Below are 16324 nucleotides of genomic sequence, written 5' to 3'. Positions count from 1 at the left end.
AATGTCTCAGATAGGAGAGGGTGCAGGACAGGTTGAGGGACACCGCCCCCCCTTCCCCCATGCACAAATTTCATGCACCGGGCCTCTAGTTTATAAGGGTAATATGCTAATTAGACCAGATAGACCAGACGTCCTTCCAGACAAAGCCGCAACACCTGTGAGGGCCAAGGAGGACCGAGAAGGGCTGGCAGCCGGCAGTGGCAGCAGCAGTGGGGTGATGGGGCAGTGCCTTCCCCTGATAGGCCCGGTCACCTCCGGCAGAGGGAGGCCAGAAAGCGGCCATCAGTAGGACATCCCCTGAGGGCTCCCAGGCTGTGAGAGGGGGCAGGCCGGGCTGAGGGACCACTCCCCCAGTGCATGAATTTTTGTGCACCGGGCCTCTAGTTCATAATAAAGCTAGAACACTTATGAATATATGCCAAATAAAACAGCAACCACATTTTTAGGGGGGAAAAATACGGGAAATGCAGTGACACAGAGGAAAAACACACTAATAATAGAAAACTTTAGTTCATCACAAAAAAATAAAAGACAAAGGACTTAAACAATGTAATTAAAGTAGATCTATGGCTCTCTATCAAACTGTACACCTAATAATAGAGAATGAACCTTTTTCTAAAGCACCCATGGGACAGTCACAAAAATTGATCATTTATTAAGTTACAAGAAAGTGTCAGTAAGTTCCATAAAGTAGAAATATTACAAACAACACTCTCTAAATTCAATGCAATAAAACTATAAGGTATTAAGAAAAACAAAAGTCCCATTCATCTTTAAATTTAAAATTCTTCTATTAAAAATACTAGGATAATCATCCAAATGCAGACTGAAGTAAGACAATCTTTTTAAATGATAATGAAAACACTACATATTAATATCTATGGGATGCATTTAAAGTGTTGCTGAGAGGAAAATTCATATCATTACACACTTTGATCAGTAAAAAAATGAAAGAATTAAACATGATTTCAATTGCTTCCTCAGAAAAAAAAAAGCACAAAGAATGATATAATAAAGATAAAAGCAGATAATAATAAGGTACAGAACAGAAAAACAATAGACCTCATCAATAAATCAAAATTCTGGTAATTTCTTGGGGGGAAACAAAACCAACACTACACACAGACTGTTAACTACTTAGATCAAGAAAAAAAGAAAGATGGCACAAGTAAAAAAATAAATAACAAAAAGAAAACAAAAGAATTTCAAAACCCTAAGAAAATACAAAATTAAAAAAACTAAGTGAGTTTTTTCCTAGGAATCTATGGGTTATTAAAATTGATCCCACTAAAAACGAAATGCTGAAATAGAAAATTTTGCATATAAGAATTAGAAAAAAAATTAAAAAATAAAATGAAAAAATTTTAAAGTACCAGATCCAAATGGTTTCATAGGGCAATTCCCAAACCTTCAAATACCAGCTAGTCCCAGTGCTCTATATATTGTTCCAAAGAATTGAAAATGAAAAAAAACTTCCCAATTCCTTTTATGAAGTAAATTATTACACTGAAATCAAAATCTGATAAGATTTAGGGTACAGGCTAATATCACTTATAAACATCTATGCAAAATTCCTAAATAAAATGTTACCAACAAAATTCAACATCACATTGAGAAAATAACACAATGATCAAGAGGGATTATTCTAGGAGTGAAAACTTGGTTCAATATTAGAAAATCCGTTTACATATTAATAGATTTAAAGATAAAATAGGAAGAAATGGATAAAAGACCAGGACAATTAACAAAAGATATATAAAAATGGGCTTTATAAAAAACATTGTTCAAACTGACTCATAATCAAAGAAATGCAAAATAAACAATACTGTGATGCCACTTTTTATCTATGAAAATGGCAAAAATAAAAAATCATGACAACACATTCTGGCAGAGTTGTGAGAAAAACAAGCACACCTACACTGGTGGTGGAACGCAAGCTGATACAACTCTTACGGAGAAGAACTTGGCAATGCTGAAAAAAACAACCACATATGGACTTACCTTTTGATTGAGTTATCCCCTCATCTAGATATTTACCCTAATGATACACCCCCAACAATATGAAAATACACATGCACAAGGTTATTCATTGCATCATTGCTTGTGATGACAGTTACACATAAGAGGGTGGATGAACTATGTAATAAATTGACACAATGAAGTACTATGCAAGTATTAAAAAAATCAAAATCTCTCTGAACTAAAAGAGCAAAGTACAGGAGACAATCTATTGTTATCTTATCCATCATAGAAAAAAGAAAAGTGTAAAAAAAGATACGTATATCTGCTCGACGGTGCTAAAAGAAATATAGGAAGGATAAACTAGAAACTAATGAGCTTGATTACCGATATGGGATGAGTGGAAACAGAAGAGAAAAATGATTGGCATCTACTAAACTTTCTTACATATTATGAGGGGGAAAATGGCCTAAAAAAATAATTAAAAACTGGCTAAACAATAGACAATACACAAAAGATACCCAAATGGTCCATATATATGGAAAGATTCTCAGCACCACTAGAAACCAGAGAAATATAAACGAAAATAACTTAAACTAAACTAAACTGAAATAAAATAAAATAAAAACACAAAACCTATCAGATTTGTAAAAGTCCATTTGCAGAAATTAAAGTCTAACAAAGCCAATTTTAAATGCAAGAAGCAGAGTAACAAAAGCCATGTACAGCTCAGAGGAATCTATATTGGTACAATCACTTCAAAAAGCCATTTGGCAAGAAAATTAAAATGCAAAACATTAAATTTCCTTCTCTCTCTCTCTCCTCCTTTCTCCCTCTCCCTCTCTCTCTCCTTCCAGCTCCCTCCCTAGACCCCTCCCTCCCTCCCTCTATTCCTCTGAGAGAATGGCCCTAAGAATAAGGCTTCCTCCTTTTGGGCATCATGGCACATGCATAAAATAATAGTGCTTATATAGCACAACTAGGATAAATGCAGAAAGCTGTGAATGTGGCTAAAAGGGGCTTTCCTAGGAATTCTGACTGTCTCAAGGCCCAACTGGCTGCTCCAGAGGCTGAATGAAGGCCAGGCATCCCTCTCTATAACCTATTCCCAAGAGATCACTGGTTGGGCAACTCTGTCCTACAGAAATATAGACAAGAATACTCATTGCTTTAGGTTGCTAATAATGAAAAACTAGAAACAACTTATACCTAATCCATAGGGAAATGAATTGTGATATATTTTATAATAATGTACTATAACTAGTTAAAATTTTAAAACTAGAGCTATATTGTCACATGAGAAAATCCAAAAACTATGATGAGTAAAAAACCCAAGTAGTAGAATGGTACATGTTATATTACACAATTATAAGTAAATTATACAATTAAAATTAAGTAAATAAATACATGGAATTATACAATTTACTTAAAACTTAAAATATTTAAAGTAATAGTGTATATATGTACATACAAACAATATATACTGTATATTGCTCATATATACACACATACACACACATATATAAACTATAATGTTTCTGTATTTACAAATGCACGACACAGTACACATACACATTCATATACATAGTAAAAGTATGAAGGCTTACAAGAAAAAGATAAAGAATAAATTCAAAATTGCAGGTACCTCTGGGATAAATGAAAGAGGAAAAGAATTGAGGGAGAATTCATGTAATCACAGGGGCTTTGATTGTACCTATAATGTTTTATTTAAAAAAAGAAACTTGCCGTGGCCAGTTTGGCTCAGAGGATAGAGCGTTGGCCTTTGGACTTGGGGGTCCCAGGTTCGATTCCAGTCAAGGGCATGTACCTTGGTTGCGGGCACATCCCCAGTGGGAGGTTTGCAGGAGGCAGCTGATCGATGTTTCTCTCTCATCGATGTTTCTAACTCTCTATCTCTCTCCCTTTCTCTCTGTAATAAATCAATAAAATATATATTTTTTAAAATAGAATAAAAATAAAAAAAATAAAAAAAGAAACTCTGAAGTGAATAAGGAAACATATTAAGATTTATTAATCTAATGGGAAGTACATAGTGGTGGTTATAGTGATCTCTGATACATGAATAATATAACATTCATATTTTATAACACATATTTATAATAAACACTAGTGGGGGGGCACAGCTGGGGGGGTGCAGCCTCAGGTCCCCCACCCTGGCCCGGCGCCATGCAGCCTCAGGTCCCTGCTGATAGCTTGTTATGGCTCATTATGGGAACCCCGTCTCTGCTGTGGGCACAGCCATCTTTTTTATTTTTTAAAAAATATATTTTATTGATTTTTTACAGAGAGTAAGGGAGAGAGATAGAGAGTTAGAAACATCGATCAGTTGCTTCCTGCACACTCCCTACTGGGGATGTGACCGCAACCAAGGTACATGCCCTTGACCAGAATAGAACCTGGAACCTTTCAGTCCACAGGCCGACGCTCTATCCACTGAGCCAAACCAGTTTCAGCGGCACAGCCATCTTGTGTTACGGGAACCCCACCTCCGCTGTGGGCACAGACATCTTGTGTTACGGTAACCCTGCCTCCACTGTGGGTGCAGCCATCTTGTGACGGTGTGATGGAGTGAGGGTCAATTTGCATAGTCTCTTTATTATATAGGATATTTTAAATAATTAAAAAGTAAACTCTGGTCTTGCTTTATTTTTACACCTAGAAATATTTGATCTATTAATTCTATTTCGCCTGCCTTGTATATATCCCTCACTGTTCTATTATGCATCATAGAAATCAACAAAGATATTTCATAAGAGTAAATGCAAGGTACTTTAGGAACAGCTGGTTTAAAATGCCAAGGAAGACTCTGACCTGCAGACAGGACTAACTCAAAAGGTATATTAATATTTTGGAGAATCAGATCTTCATTGTTCTAGATATGTGAGTTCCAAGAGGAGAAACTTCATCTCCTTTGATGTTGGGATTCATAGCTCCCACCCCAAGTAGAAAGAATATTTTAAATATTAGACCCAAAATTCGTAAGACAAATATTAAGTCTCAGAACAAGACTTCATGAAATAAGGCAATGGCAGGGAGCGTTGTCCCCATATGCCAAGGTTGCGGGTTTGATCTCTGGTCAGGGCACATATACAAGAATCAACTAATGAAAGCATAAATAAGTAGAACTAACTGATGGTTTCTCTCTCTCTCTCTCCCCTCCCCCTTTGCTCCCTCCCTCTCCCTCCTTTCTTCCCTTCCTCCCACCTCTCCTGTCTCTCTAAAATCAAATAAAAAAATTTAAAAGACTTTATGAAATAAAATGCACACTAAGGAAACAACAGCAAAAGAAACTCATTTAATTTGTGTTCTCTTTAGGTTTTACTGCTTAACCTATGCTGGAACCAAAAAGAAAAGAAGTAAGAAGTCCAGTTTCATTATAGTTACAAGCACAGCAATCCCAGCAGGAGCATGAATAAAATGAATAAAGAAGTCGAATGAAATGCCGGTGTACCCTGGGAGTAATTGCTCAGTCAACGTGTTCCAAGGGCAGCAGGCCAAATGAAAGGACATAGTGAGAGAATCCAAAAGCCTAAAACAACATTTTCCTACAATTATTGGATTTTTTCAACACTTCTCCCACCCTCCTACCCAAGTTATAGTTGAATTATTACATCTAAATTAGTCATTAGTTTCCCTGTACATTACAAAATACTATGTGACTGATGAAAATAGGAAAAAGGCTTGCAAAATGCCATCCCTACACAATTAGAGTGGGAACAGCACGAGGCAAGCCCCAACAATTACCATCTCGATTGACCCTGGACCAATCACTAAACCTCCCTGGATTTAGTTTCCATATGTGTAAAGTGAATTTTTTTAAACACCTGATTAGGGAGTATAAGCAGTTTTTCATATATTTTACTAGCATAAGTGCTCTCTTATATAAACTACCTGTTCATATTTTTGCCTATTTTTCTAATAGCTTGTTTTATTCATTTACAGGAGTTCTTTATATATTCTGGATACTTTGTCAAGTAAATGCCAGTCTTTCCATGTATGTGGACTCTTCTGCAGATTGCCCATTATTTGCCCAGTTATTTATTATGCTGTTTTTTTCCTTCATTATTATGTGGGAAAGCTAGGTGAATGTGGATCATTTTTCTCTTAATGAGCTGCTTGTTTCTACCAACCTGTGTCTTCATTTTGCATTTTATAATTAAACTAGAGGCCCGGTGCCCAAGTTCAAAAACTCGGCCTGGCCTGTGGGATGGAGCCAAAACAGGCTCTCCGACATTCCCCAAGGGATTCAGCTTGTGAGAGGGCGCAGTGCACGATCGGGGCCAGGGAGGGGCGCAGGAGGTTGGCTAGCCAGGGAGGGTCTATGGGAGGGCTCCAGAGCATGCCCGGCCCATCTCATTCAATCCCAATCAGCCAGACCCCAGCAGCAGGCTAACCTATCAGTTGAAGCGCCTGATCCCTGGTGGTCAGTGCACATCATAGCAACTGGTCGGCCGGACGACCAGTTGTCTGCCCCCTGGTGGTCAGTGCATGTCATAATGAGCAATTGACGGGCCTTAGCATGTCATTAGCCTATTACACTTTGATTGTTTGAATGGATGACCAGACACTTAGCATATTAGGCTTTTATTATATAGGATGCTTTATTTTTTAATTAGATAACCGCACCCGGCTAGCTCAGTCGGTAGAGCATGAGACTCTTATTTTTTAATTAGATGATGCATATGCATATAAAATTCTATATAACTTTTTTGATAACCTAAATTTTTGATAATATGCTCAAAACTAAATATAATAATGATAATGATAAGAATATCTGCCCTAACTACCTCAAAGGACTATTGCATCAGCTGAATGACATAACATATCTCGCAAACTGTAATGCATAAACAATGACAGAAAATCTCTCACAGGAAAAGTCACACACAAATCTACCTCTAAATAAGACATTTGAAAAATGACTCATTCATAAGTAATCAAAATTCTAATTTAATTAATAACAATATGAAAGTTCTCAGGAATTGCCTCCAACCTTAATTTATGGCACCCTAATGGAAGATCTGTTCTACCCAGGGATTCCCTATCAGAACTCCCTCCATAAAAACGTCAGTTGTAATGGATTATACCCTCAATCCTACTATTTCACAATATGAAAGGGGAGCTTTAAGAACCTCTATTAAATTCCCTGCTGAAAATGACATTACTTTCTAGGTTGACCTGCCGAGCACTTCACAAATACTCTTAGGACTTACTGTTGATTATTAAGAGTAAGAAAATGTCTGCCCTTAATTATAACATATTTCATCAGCCTCACACTTTTATGTGTACTTAGTAACATTTTATGCAGCTCTCTACATAATTTACATCTTCCTCATTTATACAATTCCCTTATATAATGTGACCCAGAATAATATAGTCCTAAGGATTAGAACTGCAATAACTTAAAAAGACTCACACACAACTTCAAAAAAGTCGACTTTTCACACACTGGCTCCTAAAGACAACTTAAGTCAGAAAATGGGCAGTGCAGAGTGTGATGAGAGGAACAGTGATCCCAGGAAGATATCCATATCCTAATCCCCAAAATCTGGGAATGTTACCTTACACGGCAAAGGAAACTTTGCAGATATATTAAGGTTAAGGACCTTGAAATTGGGAGAGGGTCCTGAATTATCCAGGAGAAAATTAATCTAATCACATGAGTCCTTAAAAAAAAGGAAGAAGGAAATTAGATCACCAACTTATACCACACACAAAAACAAACTCAAAATGGCTATAAGGACTTAAATGTAAGACAGGAAACCATAAAAATCCTACAAGACCCCATAGGCAGCAAAATAGCAGACATATGTCATAGCAATATCTTTACGGACACAGCTCCTACAGCAATGGAGATTAAGGAGAAAATAAACAAATGGGACTACATCAAAATAAAACACAGAAAAGGAAACCTTCAACAAAACAAGAAAGCCCACTGCATGGGAGAACATACATGCCAATGTTATCACCAATAAGGGTTTAATCTCCAACATTTACAGGGAACTCATACAACTTAACAAAAGGAAGATAAACGATCCGATCAAAAAATGGGCAAAGGACCTAAATAGACACTTTTCAAAAGAGGACATTCAGAAAGCCAAGAGACACAGGAAAACATGCTCAAAGTCACTAATCATCTGAGAGATGCAAGTCAAAACAACGAGATACCATCTCACACCTGTCAGAATGGCTATCATCAACAAATCAACAAACGACAAGTGCTGGCAAAGATGTGGAGAAAAAGGAACCCTTGTGCACTGCTGGTGGGAATGCATACTGGTGCAGCCAGTATGTGGAAGACAGTATGGAGTTTCCTCAAAAAGTTAAAAATGGAACTCCCATTTGACCCAGTAATCCCATTTCCAGGAAGGACTATATCCCAAGAAACCGGAAACACCAATCAGAAAGGATATATGCACCTCTATGTTCATAGCAGCGCAATTTACAATAGCTAAGATTTGGAAACTACCTAAGTGCCCATCATCAGATGAGTGCATTAAAAAACTATGGTACATTTACATAATGGAATACTATGCCGCTATAAAAAAGAAGGAACTTTTACCATGTGCAACAGCATGGATGGAACTGGAGAGCATTATGCTAAGCGAAATAAGCCAGTTGGAGAAGATAAATATCACATGATCTCACTCATATGTGGAATATAATGATTAACATAATTTGATGAACAAGAATAGATCCAGAGACAAATGGGGGTGGGGGGGTGGGGGGCGCAGTTAGAGATCAACCAAAGGACTTGTATGCATGCATATTAGCATAACAAATGGACACAGCACTGGGGAGGTGGGGGCTTGCCAGGGGTGGGAATGGCTGGTGGGGGGGAGGGTCAATGGGGAGGAAGGGGGGCGCGGGGAAGGAGACATATGTAAAACATTAGACAATAAATAAATAAAAATAATTTTTTTAAAAATGGAAGAAGAAGAAGAGCAGGTCAGAGAAATTGTGCCATGAAAAGGACTGACCCACCACTTCAGTTTTGAATACAGAGAAGGAGACCGCAGGACAAGGCAAGGAAAGGAATTCTCCCATAGAGCCTCCAGAAGAAACACCTCCCTGCCCACTCCTTACTTTAGCCCCAATGAAACCCAGAGTGAACTTCTAACCTACAAAACTAAAGAATGATATATTTAAGTTATGGTAAGTTGTTGGGGCAGCAATAGAAAAGTAATACACAGAGCACACCTAGCTTATTTTCAGGAAAACAAACTGAGCACACTGGAACCCAGCTCCTGATTTGAAATTGCAGCTATACTACTTGTCAGCAGAGTCACCTTAAACCATCTAGTAACCCTCCCTAAGCCTCCATGTTCTCATCTGTAAAATGAGGCTAGTAGTACAGTAAGTCCTCACAGTTAATGTCTTTGGTAGATTGGTAGACTTCAAGCAAAACAATGTATAACAACACCAATTTTACCATAACCAGCCGTGGGCAGACTACGGCCCGCGGGCCGGATCCAGCCTGTTTGAAATGAATAAAACTAAAAAAAAAAAAAGTCCGTACCCTTTTATGTAATGATGTTTACTTTGAATTTACATTAGTTCACACAAACACTCCATCCATGCTTTTGTTCCGGCCCTCCGGTCCAGTTTAAGAACCCATTGTGGCCCTCGAGTCAAAAAGTTTGCCCACCCCTGGGCTAACTAATATACTAGTAAACAAGAGTTATGTTCTTAAGGCATCTTATCAACATTATAACAAAACAACATTATTCAAAAATCTGCTACAAAACCTATCTTAAAAGACTGTTGAAAAACTAAATGAGTTAATTCAGGTAAAGTACTTAAAATATTGGTTCACAGAGAAGGCAGTAAGCACATCTGAACTACTGCTATTATTGGTTTTAATCAATAATAACTACCTTCTCACCCTAGCCAGTTTGGCTCAGTGGACAGAGTGTCAACCTGCAGACTGAAGGGTTCCAGGTTCGATTTTGGGTCCCTGGCCATGATTGGAGCGAGTCAGGAGGAAACCAATCGATGTGTCTCTCTCACATCAATGTTTCTCTCTCTGTCTCGTCCCCTCTCTTCCAGCCTCTCTAAAAATCAATGGAAAAATATCTGTGAGTGAAGATTAACCAAAATAATAATAATAATGATGATGATGATGATAATAATAATAATAATAATAATAATAATAATAACTATCTTCTTTTTCAGTCACCCACAGAAAAATCATGAGATCGTCTTCAAAACAGTCAAGGAAATGAGCCCTTCTAAAACTTAAGGTTTAGCCCTAGTCAGTTTGGCTCAGTAGACAGAGTGTTGGCCTGCAGAGTCCCAGGTTTGATTCTGGTCAAGGGCACATGCCCAGGTTGCAGGCTCAATCCCCAGTAGCGGGTAGGCAGGAGGCAGAGATCAATGATTCTCCCTCATCATTGATGTTTCTACATCTCCCTCTCCCTTCCTTTTTAAAATCAATAAAAATATTTTTAAAAAATAAATAAATGAATGAATAAAAATAAACCTTAAGGCTTACACACGTGTCCACAGCAATCTGCACAATAGTCTCAGCTACACTGAACTAAGATGCGCGGTTCTTCAAGAGTCATTCCCGATAATTAAAGAAGAGAGCCAAAGTCAAAGTGCCAACATGAACTCCACTACATGATAACCACTCACCCAGGGCCTGACAAAGTGCCCATCAAAAAGTAAGAGCTGTCTTATTAAAAATAATAGGCATTGCAAAATTAGTTTCTACTGAAATTGTCCATAACTGGCAGTTTTTCAGTTTATTTGGTATTTATATAGCACTTTTTATTTGCAAAAGCTGCTCTATCATTTCTTCATAAGCAATTAATTTTTATTTTACTTGGCTATTGACTCGGCCAAATTTTTATAAATTGACATAGCCTAGCTAAGCATGAGGACTCACACTATTAAAAAAAAAACAACAACAAACATAATGACTGGTAATTTCCACAAAAATTACAGACAAATACAAATCAAATGTATAGATATATTTTGTTTCGTAATTCCATACACTGCAACAGCCCAAAGCAGTGTCAAAAGCCAAAGAGATAACAACACTATCAGAAAGAGGGAGAAAACAAAACCTTTGAACACCTGAGTAAGACTTTTGTCAAGTACCATAATAAAAATCAGTGTGTGAGGTCTTTAAAAAAAAATTAATAACTAAGCAGACTAACATAAAAACCTATTATACAATAATTCATAGAGTAAAAGAAATAAACTTCAGTATTCCAAGCCTAAATAACTCTAAATTTAAATAAATTATATTTTAAAAGGTAATTGAATATGCCCAGCAAAAATAATATATTAAGCTCTCAAAAAAAATAGTACTTTCATTTAGTAACACAGAATGTACTGATTAAATTCAAACAATTTTTCTACCTTTTTATTATTTCAAGCTCTAGAGGACTACAGAACTAGTTAGAACTATAAAAACTAGTTTTTATCTGAAAAGCCAGTGACAGATGACATTACTATTGTTTTTAATCTTTATTGTTGAAAGTATTACATAAGTCCTCTTTTTTCCCCTATCGATCCCCTCCAACCCATCCACACCCTCCACCCCAGGCCCACACCATCCTACAGTCTGTGTCCATGGGTTGTGCATATATACATACAAGGTCTTTGGTTGATTACCTCCCACCCACCCTCCCTCACCTTCCCTCTAAGATTCCTCTCTCTGTTCCATGTCTCTGGATTCACTCCGATCATCAGTTTATTTTGTTAATTAGATTCCATATATGAGTGAGATCATGTGTTACTATTTCTTTAAAAGGCATTGAGGAAGGCTGTCAAAGGAAGGCACCTGGAGGGCATCCCACAAAAGATATCCAGTCCCTTCTCCCTAACCCAAAGGTGCAATAGCAGAGCAGCTCCTTGCAAAGGCCCACTCTCTGAGCACAGCTGGTCTGAATACTCTGATGGTCAGGTCTGAGCCATACCCAAATTCCCCTAAATCTTTGCATCCCGAGTCAAAGTACACTCTCCCTCCTCCAGCTATAAATATAAGCCAAACTGGCTCTCCTTTATCTTATTCAACAGAATTTAGGTAGCCCAAGAAGAAACTGGATATATCCTCAAAGTGTGTGTTGTGTGTGTGTCTGTGTGTGCATATGCATGTGTATGCACATATGAAGTGGGGAGGCCACTGAAAGATACAGGAGTCAAAATACATAACGGGGTCACACATGCAAAAACCCTCAAGGACCACACAGGGAATGTAATAAATGAGGCAGCTGGGTCAAAGCTAATAGAAGCAATAGAGGTTATAGCAAAAGGATAAGACATCCTCCATAAAAAAACATTCAAATTCAACCTCAGAAAAACAAGCAATGCCAGTCAAATAAAACACATCCTCAGCTGGATCAGCAGGCAGGCCAGATTGCTAGATAGGTGCAGCAGGCCCAGCCAATCCCCTTAAATCGCGTTCTCTCTGAGGAAAGCAAAGGGCTCCTCACAGGCCCCAGGGGACTAGCCTCAAGCCCCCCAACCCTGCAAGCTCCCCAGATCTTTGCCAGGAGCTGGAAAATTAAACACTTACCACTCGAGCTTCCCGGTGTCGAATATTGAGAGTTATCAAGAAATTTTCGAGGTGTAGGAAGGTTTGTAACATCAATCAGAGGAATAGGAGAAGCATCTTTCACAAGGGTACTGGAAGGAAAAGTAGCAGTCGTTACTCACCACTTCCCCCAAAACAACTCAAATCCCACACATGCCACCCCTTATCACCTTCTCTCTATTTTGAGCCCTTTTCACTCTGTGACTTCAAATATCTCCCAAGTATATTTCCAGTGAAGTGATGACTGTCACAGACAGGAGTATAACGATGTGTCCTAAAAGCTCCAAGTATGTAAATATTCATTGTCTTTCATTTCTATGCAAAATTTAAAAAATTAATATAAGTATGTTCTGGATCATCTGGATGCCACCTTTGAACCAAATTAAGCCACACAGTTTCAGTACCTTCCTTTGTTTCTGTATTGAAATTAATTTATCAGCAAAGAAAGAGCAACTGATACCTTTTCATGATAACCAAGCGAAGGTTTAATTAGTTAAGTCTAGTTTAATTTGTGTTTTTCAAGCTAAAGTTCTTTGACATACTCTGGGAGTTCACTACCTTTAGTTTTCTTTAAAAGAGGTTCATAAATTTTATCAAGTTGAAAATCACTACAATAAATGATGACTGAAGGAACTTTGAACAGGGTTAATTCAGTATTTATCACCTTTTCCAAAAAGGCCTAGCTCCCTCATCTTGATAATTAACTTTAGAGTCTCCAAAATAAACACATCAATTTTAAATGACACAAAGACTATAAAAAATTAAATTTCAAGTTAATTCCCATTTATAGGCATCTGTTAAGTGCAAGAATATAGGCAATGCCAAGGCAAATAACACCTGTGTCCTACCTTCCAGAAACTGAATCATCTAATCACAGTGCATCTATAAGAGAAAAGCTACATCTAAGTCAAATCTCAAGGGCACAGAGGTCAACATCATAGGTAGTTCCCATCACCCCTTTCCAGTCCCAATACATATCTTCTGTAGCAGTTGCTACCCATGCAAATGATTAGCATAGTGAGTTATAAAGGGAGGACAGGTCGAGGGAAGCAGGGACAAGACCACACCTATAGGAAGACTTTCTCCAGATGTAATGAAAGGATGTGTGCAATTCTGAACATCTGTCCCCACAAACTGACATATCCCCATCTCCCTCCTACACCACTTTTGGAACCAAAGTACTAAGTATGTGTGTATTTTTTTATTATTATTATTATTATTATTATTATTATTATTATTGACGAGGGGCCCGGTGCACAAAATTCGTGCACTGGGTGTGTGTGGGGGGGGGGGAGTGTCCCTCAGCCCAGCCTGCCCCCTCTCACATACTGGGAGCCCTCAGGCGTTGACCCCCATCACCCTCCAATCGCAGGATCGGCCCCTTGCCCAGGCCTGACGCCTCTGGCCTAGGCGTCCGGCCCGGGCAGCAGCGGGGGGCGCCGCGATCGTGCCACCTTTGCCCTGCCCCCCAGCTCTTAGCTCCCCCCTGGGTTTCCGATCACTGTCAGTGGCAGGGGGCTTCTTCCTGCTTTCCCTTTCACCTCCCTGCATTGTGCCTACATATGCAAATTAACCGCCATCTTGTTGGCACTTAACTGCCAATCTTAGTTGGCAGTTAACTGCCAATCTTAGTTGGCAGTTAATTTGCATATAGCCCTGATTAGCCAATGAAAAGGGTATCGTCGTACGCCAATTACCATTTTTCTCTTTTATTAGTGTTGATTAAGGTATTACATATGTGTCCTTATGCCCCCATTGTCCCCCTCCCCACTGATGCCCTCCCCCCTTGGTGTCTGTGTCCATTGGTTAGGCTTATATGCATGCATACAAGTCCTTTGCTAGATCTCTCGCCTTTACCCCCACCCTCCCCTATCTTCCCTCTGAGGTTTGATGGTCTGATTGATGCTTCTCTGCCTCTGGATCTGTTTTTGTTGTAATCTTAAGTGAATAAAAAAATAAACATTTTCTTTCAGAAATTTTTGAAAAACAAACTTTATGTTAAAGGGCAAAATTATCATGTAAGGTATTATTTTTATTGAGTGCTGGTAAAGTGTGATCCACTGTCCTAGGCCATAAGGATAACTATGACAATCATTAACTTCTCCCTTTTCACTTAAACAGAGAAGGGGGAATCATTACTCGAGTCTTAAGCATCTGTTGTGTGCTTGGCACCGTGCCCACTGCTGAGGCTCCAACTATGACTAAGGTAGGAGCTAACCAAACTTAGCACATTTCCAATTGTTGAAATCACTTGCAGACTAATGTGAAAACTCATGTGAAGTATAAGATACAAAAGTAACAGAAACAGCATTTACTAAGAATTGAACTGATATAGTTCCAACAACTCTTTTCCTCCAATATAAAGCTATAAATTCCTAGCTGCCTAAACTATCTTAAGAAAATCCAACAGAGCTTTCAAATCCACTAGTTTATCACAATAGTTTGCATATTATATCAATCAATAAATTCATAGATCATCAATTCATCCATTTATCTTTTACATATTGACTACTATCTTCTCATTTATCTTCTCAACCACCTCATCCTCTTTTACCTGCACTTGACTCACAAGTGGAAAACCAGCTCTATGCCCCTCCCTAGCCCCTGGATACACACATGCCCCTGGATACACACAGGCCCCTGGATACACACAGGCCCCTGGATACACACAGGCCCCTGGATACACATCTGCCCAGGGGCAGAGGATAATCACTGATGTTTATGGTGCTGCTATTGAGTAAAGAAGAAAAAGTTCATTTCAATTTTAAATAAGAAAAATATAGGATACATTTTATAAATATTTCTGTAACAAAAGTGGAGGAGTTATTTTTAAAGCACTGATAAATGAAGGCGTCAATTAGCAGGAGGGTTCAGGTGTATGGCTGGAATACCACCTGCCAAGCCTATAAATGAAGCAGTAGAATTAGTACATGTGTGTGCCCAGTGATATATATGTGAGTAAAACACACATTTCTATAAACACAGATGTGCATATGATTCACTTTAGATCAAAACCCATCATTATTTTCTCAGTTTTAAGCTAAAAATAGACTTTAGTTAAATATAGGGTGATAAATAGCTTGCCATTTTAACTTTGAGGGGGGAAAAAAAAAGCCTACAGACTTTATTACAGAGCCAGAAGGGCCCTCAAACTCCATCAATAAACTTTCAGAAAGTCAATTTACTGCAACACTATTTTCATAGACTCATCTCTCTTTCTAAAATTTTCCTTTGGGCTTCAATTTTCCCCTTCGTGAACACCAACCCAACGGCAAGTATCTGCAAATGACTTTTAGTTTTTCTCTTGTTCTTTTCTGGAAGGACTTAATCTCAAGAGTTCAAGAGAAAGGTAGGTGCCCCACTCACTCAGCTACTAGACAGGAAGCTCAACAGAAAGGTAGGTGACACTGTAGAATATCACACTTAAAGAGCACATCCCTCAGTTTCCACTTCAGACAACAGAAAAAGCCTGTTCTTATCATACACCAGAGATTAAGTTCAGAAGTATTAAATAATTAGTACCCTCAAAGGGTTCTGAATCTCTCAGAGGAAGTATTTTTTTAAACAAAAAATAAAATCAAAATTGGATTGCTCAAGTTTCTAATTAATATGAGTGATTCGAACTACCTTAGTTTGAAAAAAAATGATAGGAGTTATTTTTCTATTTAAATACATATGATTACAAATTTTTATCAGAATCATTCATAGCTAAGTTGAAAAAAAAATAGCTGATGGACAAAAGACCATCCCTCCCAAATTACTTATTGTATATTGTGATTGAATGTGATTTGCTATTAAATA

At 38.1% G+C, this 16324-nt stretch overlaps 1 protein-coding gene across 4 annotated transcripts in view; it reads right to left on the bottom strand.

The window, feature by feature from the left end:
- EXOC4 (exocyst complex component 4) overlaps nucleotides 1-16324 on the bottom strand; it is a 753652-nt gene that overhangs the window by 668576 nt on the left and 68752 nt on the right. For all 4 annotated transcript variants that reach the window (XM_059711814.1, XM_059711816.1, XM_059711817.1 and 1 more), the window contains exon 5: nucleotides 12506-12615. In XM_059711814.1, the coding sequence (XP_059567797.1) occupies nucleotides 12506-12615 (110 nt within the window). The remainder of the gene's footprint in view (nucleotides 1-12505; nucleotides 12616-16324) is intronic.

The sequence above is a fragment of the Myotis daubentonii genome, chromosome 10 (assembly GCF_963259705.1).
Source record: "Myotis daubentonii chromosome 10, mMyoDau2.1, whole genome shotgun sequence".
NCBI classification, from domain to species: domain Eukaryota; kingdom Metazoa; phylum Chordata; class Mammalia; order Chiroptera; family Vespertilionidae; genus Myotis; species Myotis daubentonii.
This window is presented reverse-complemented; position numbering and strand designations above follow the sequence as displayed.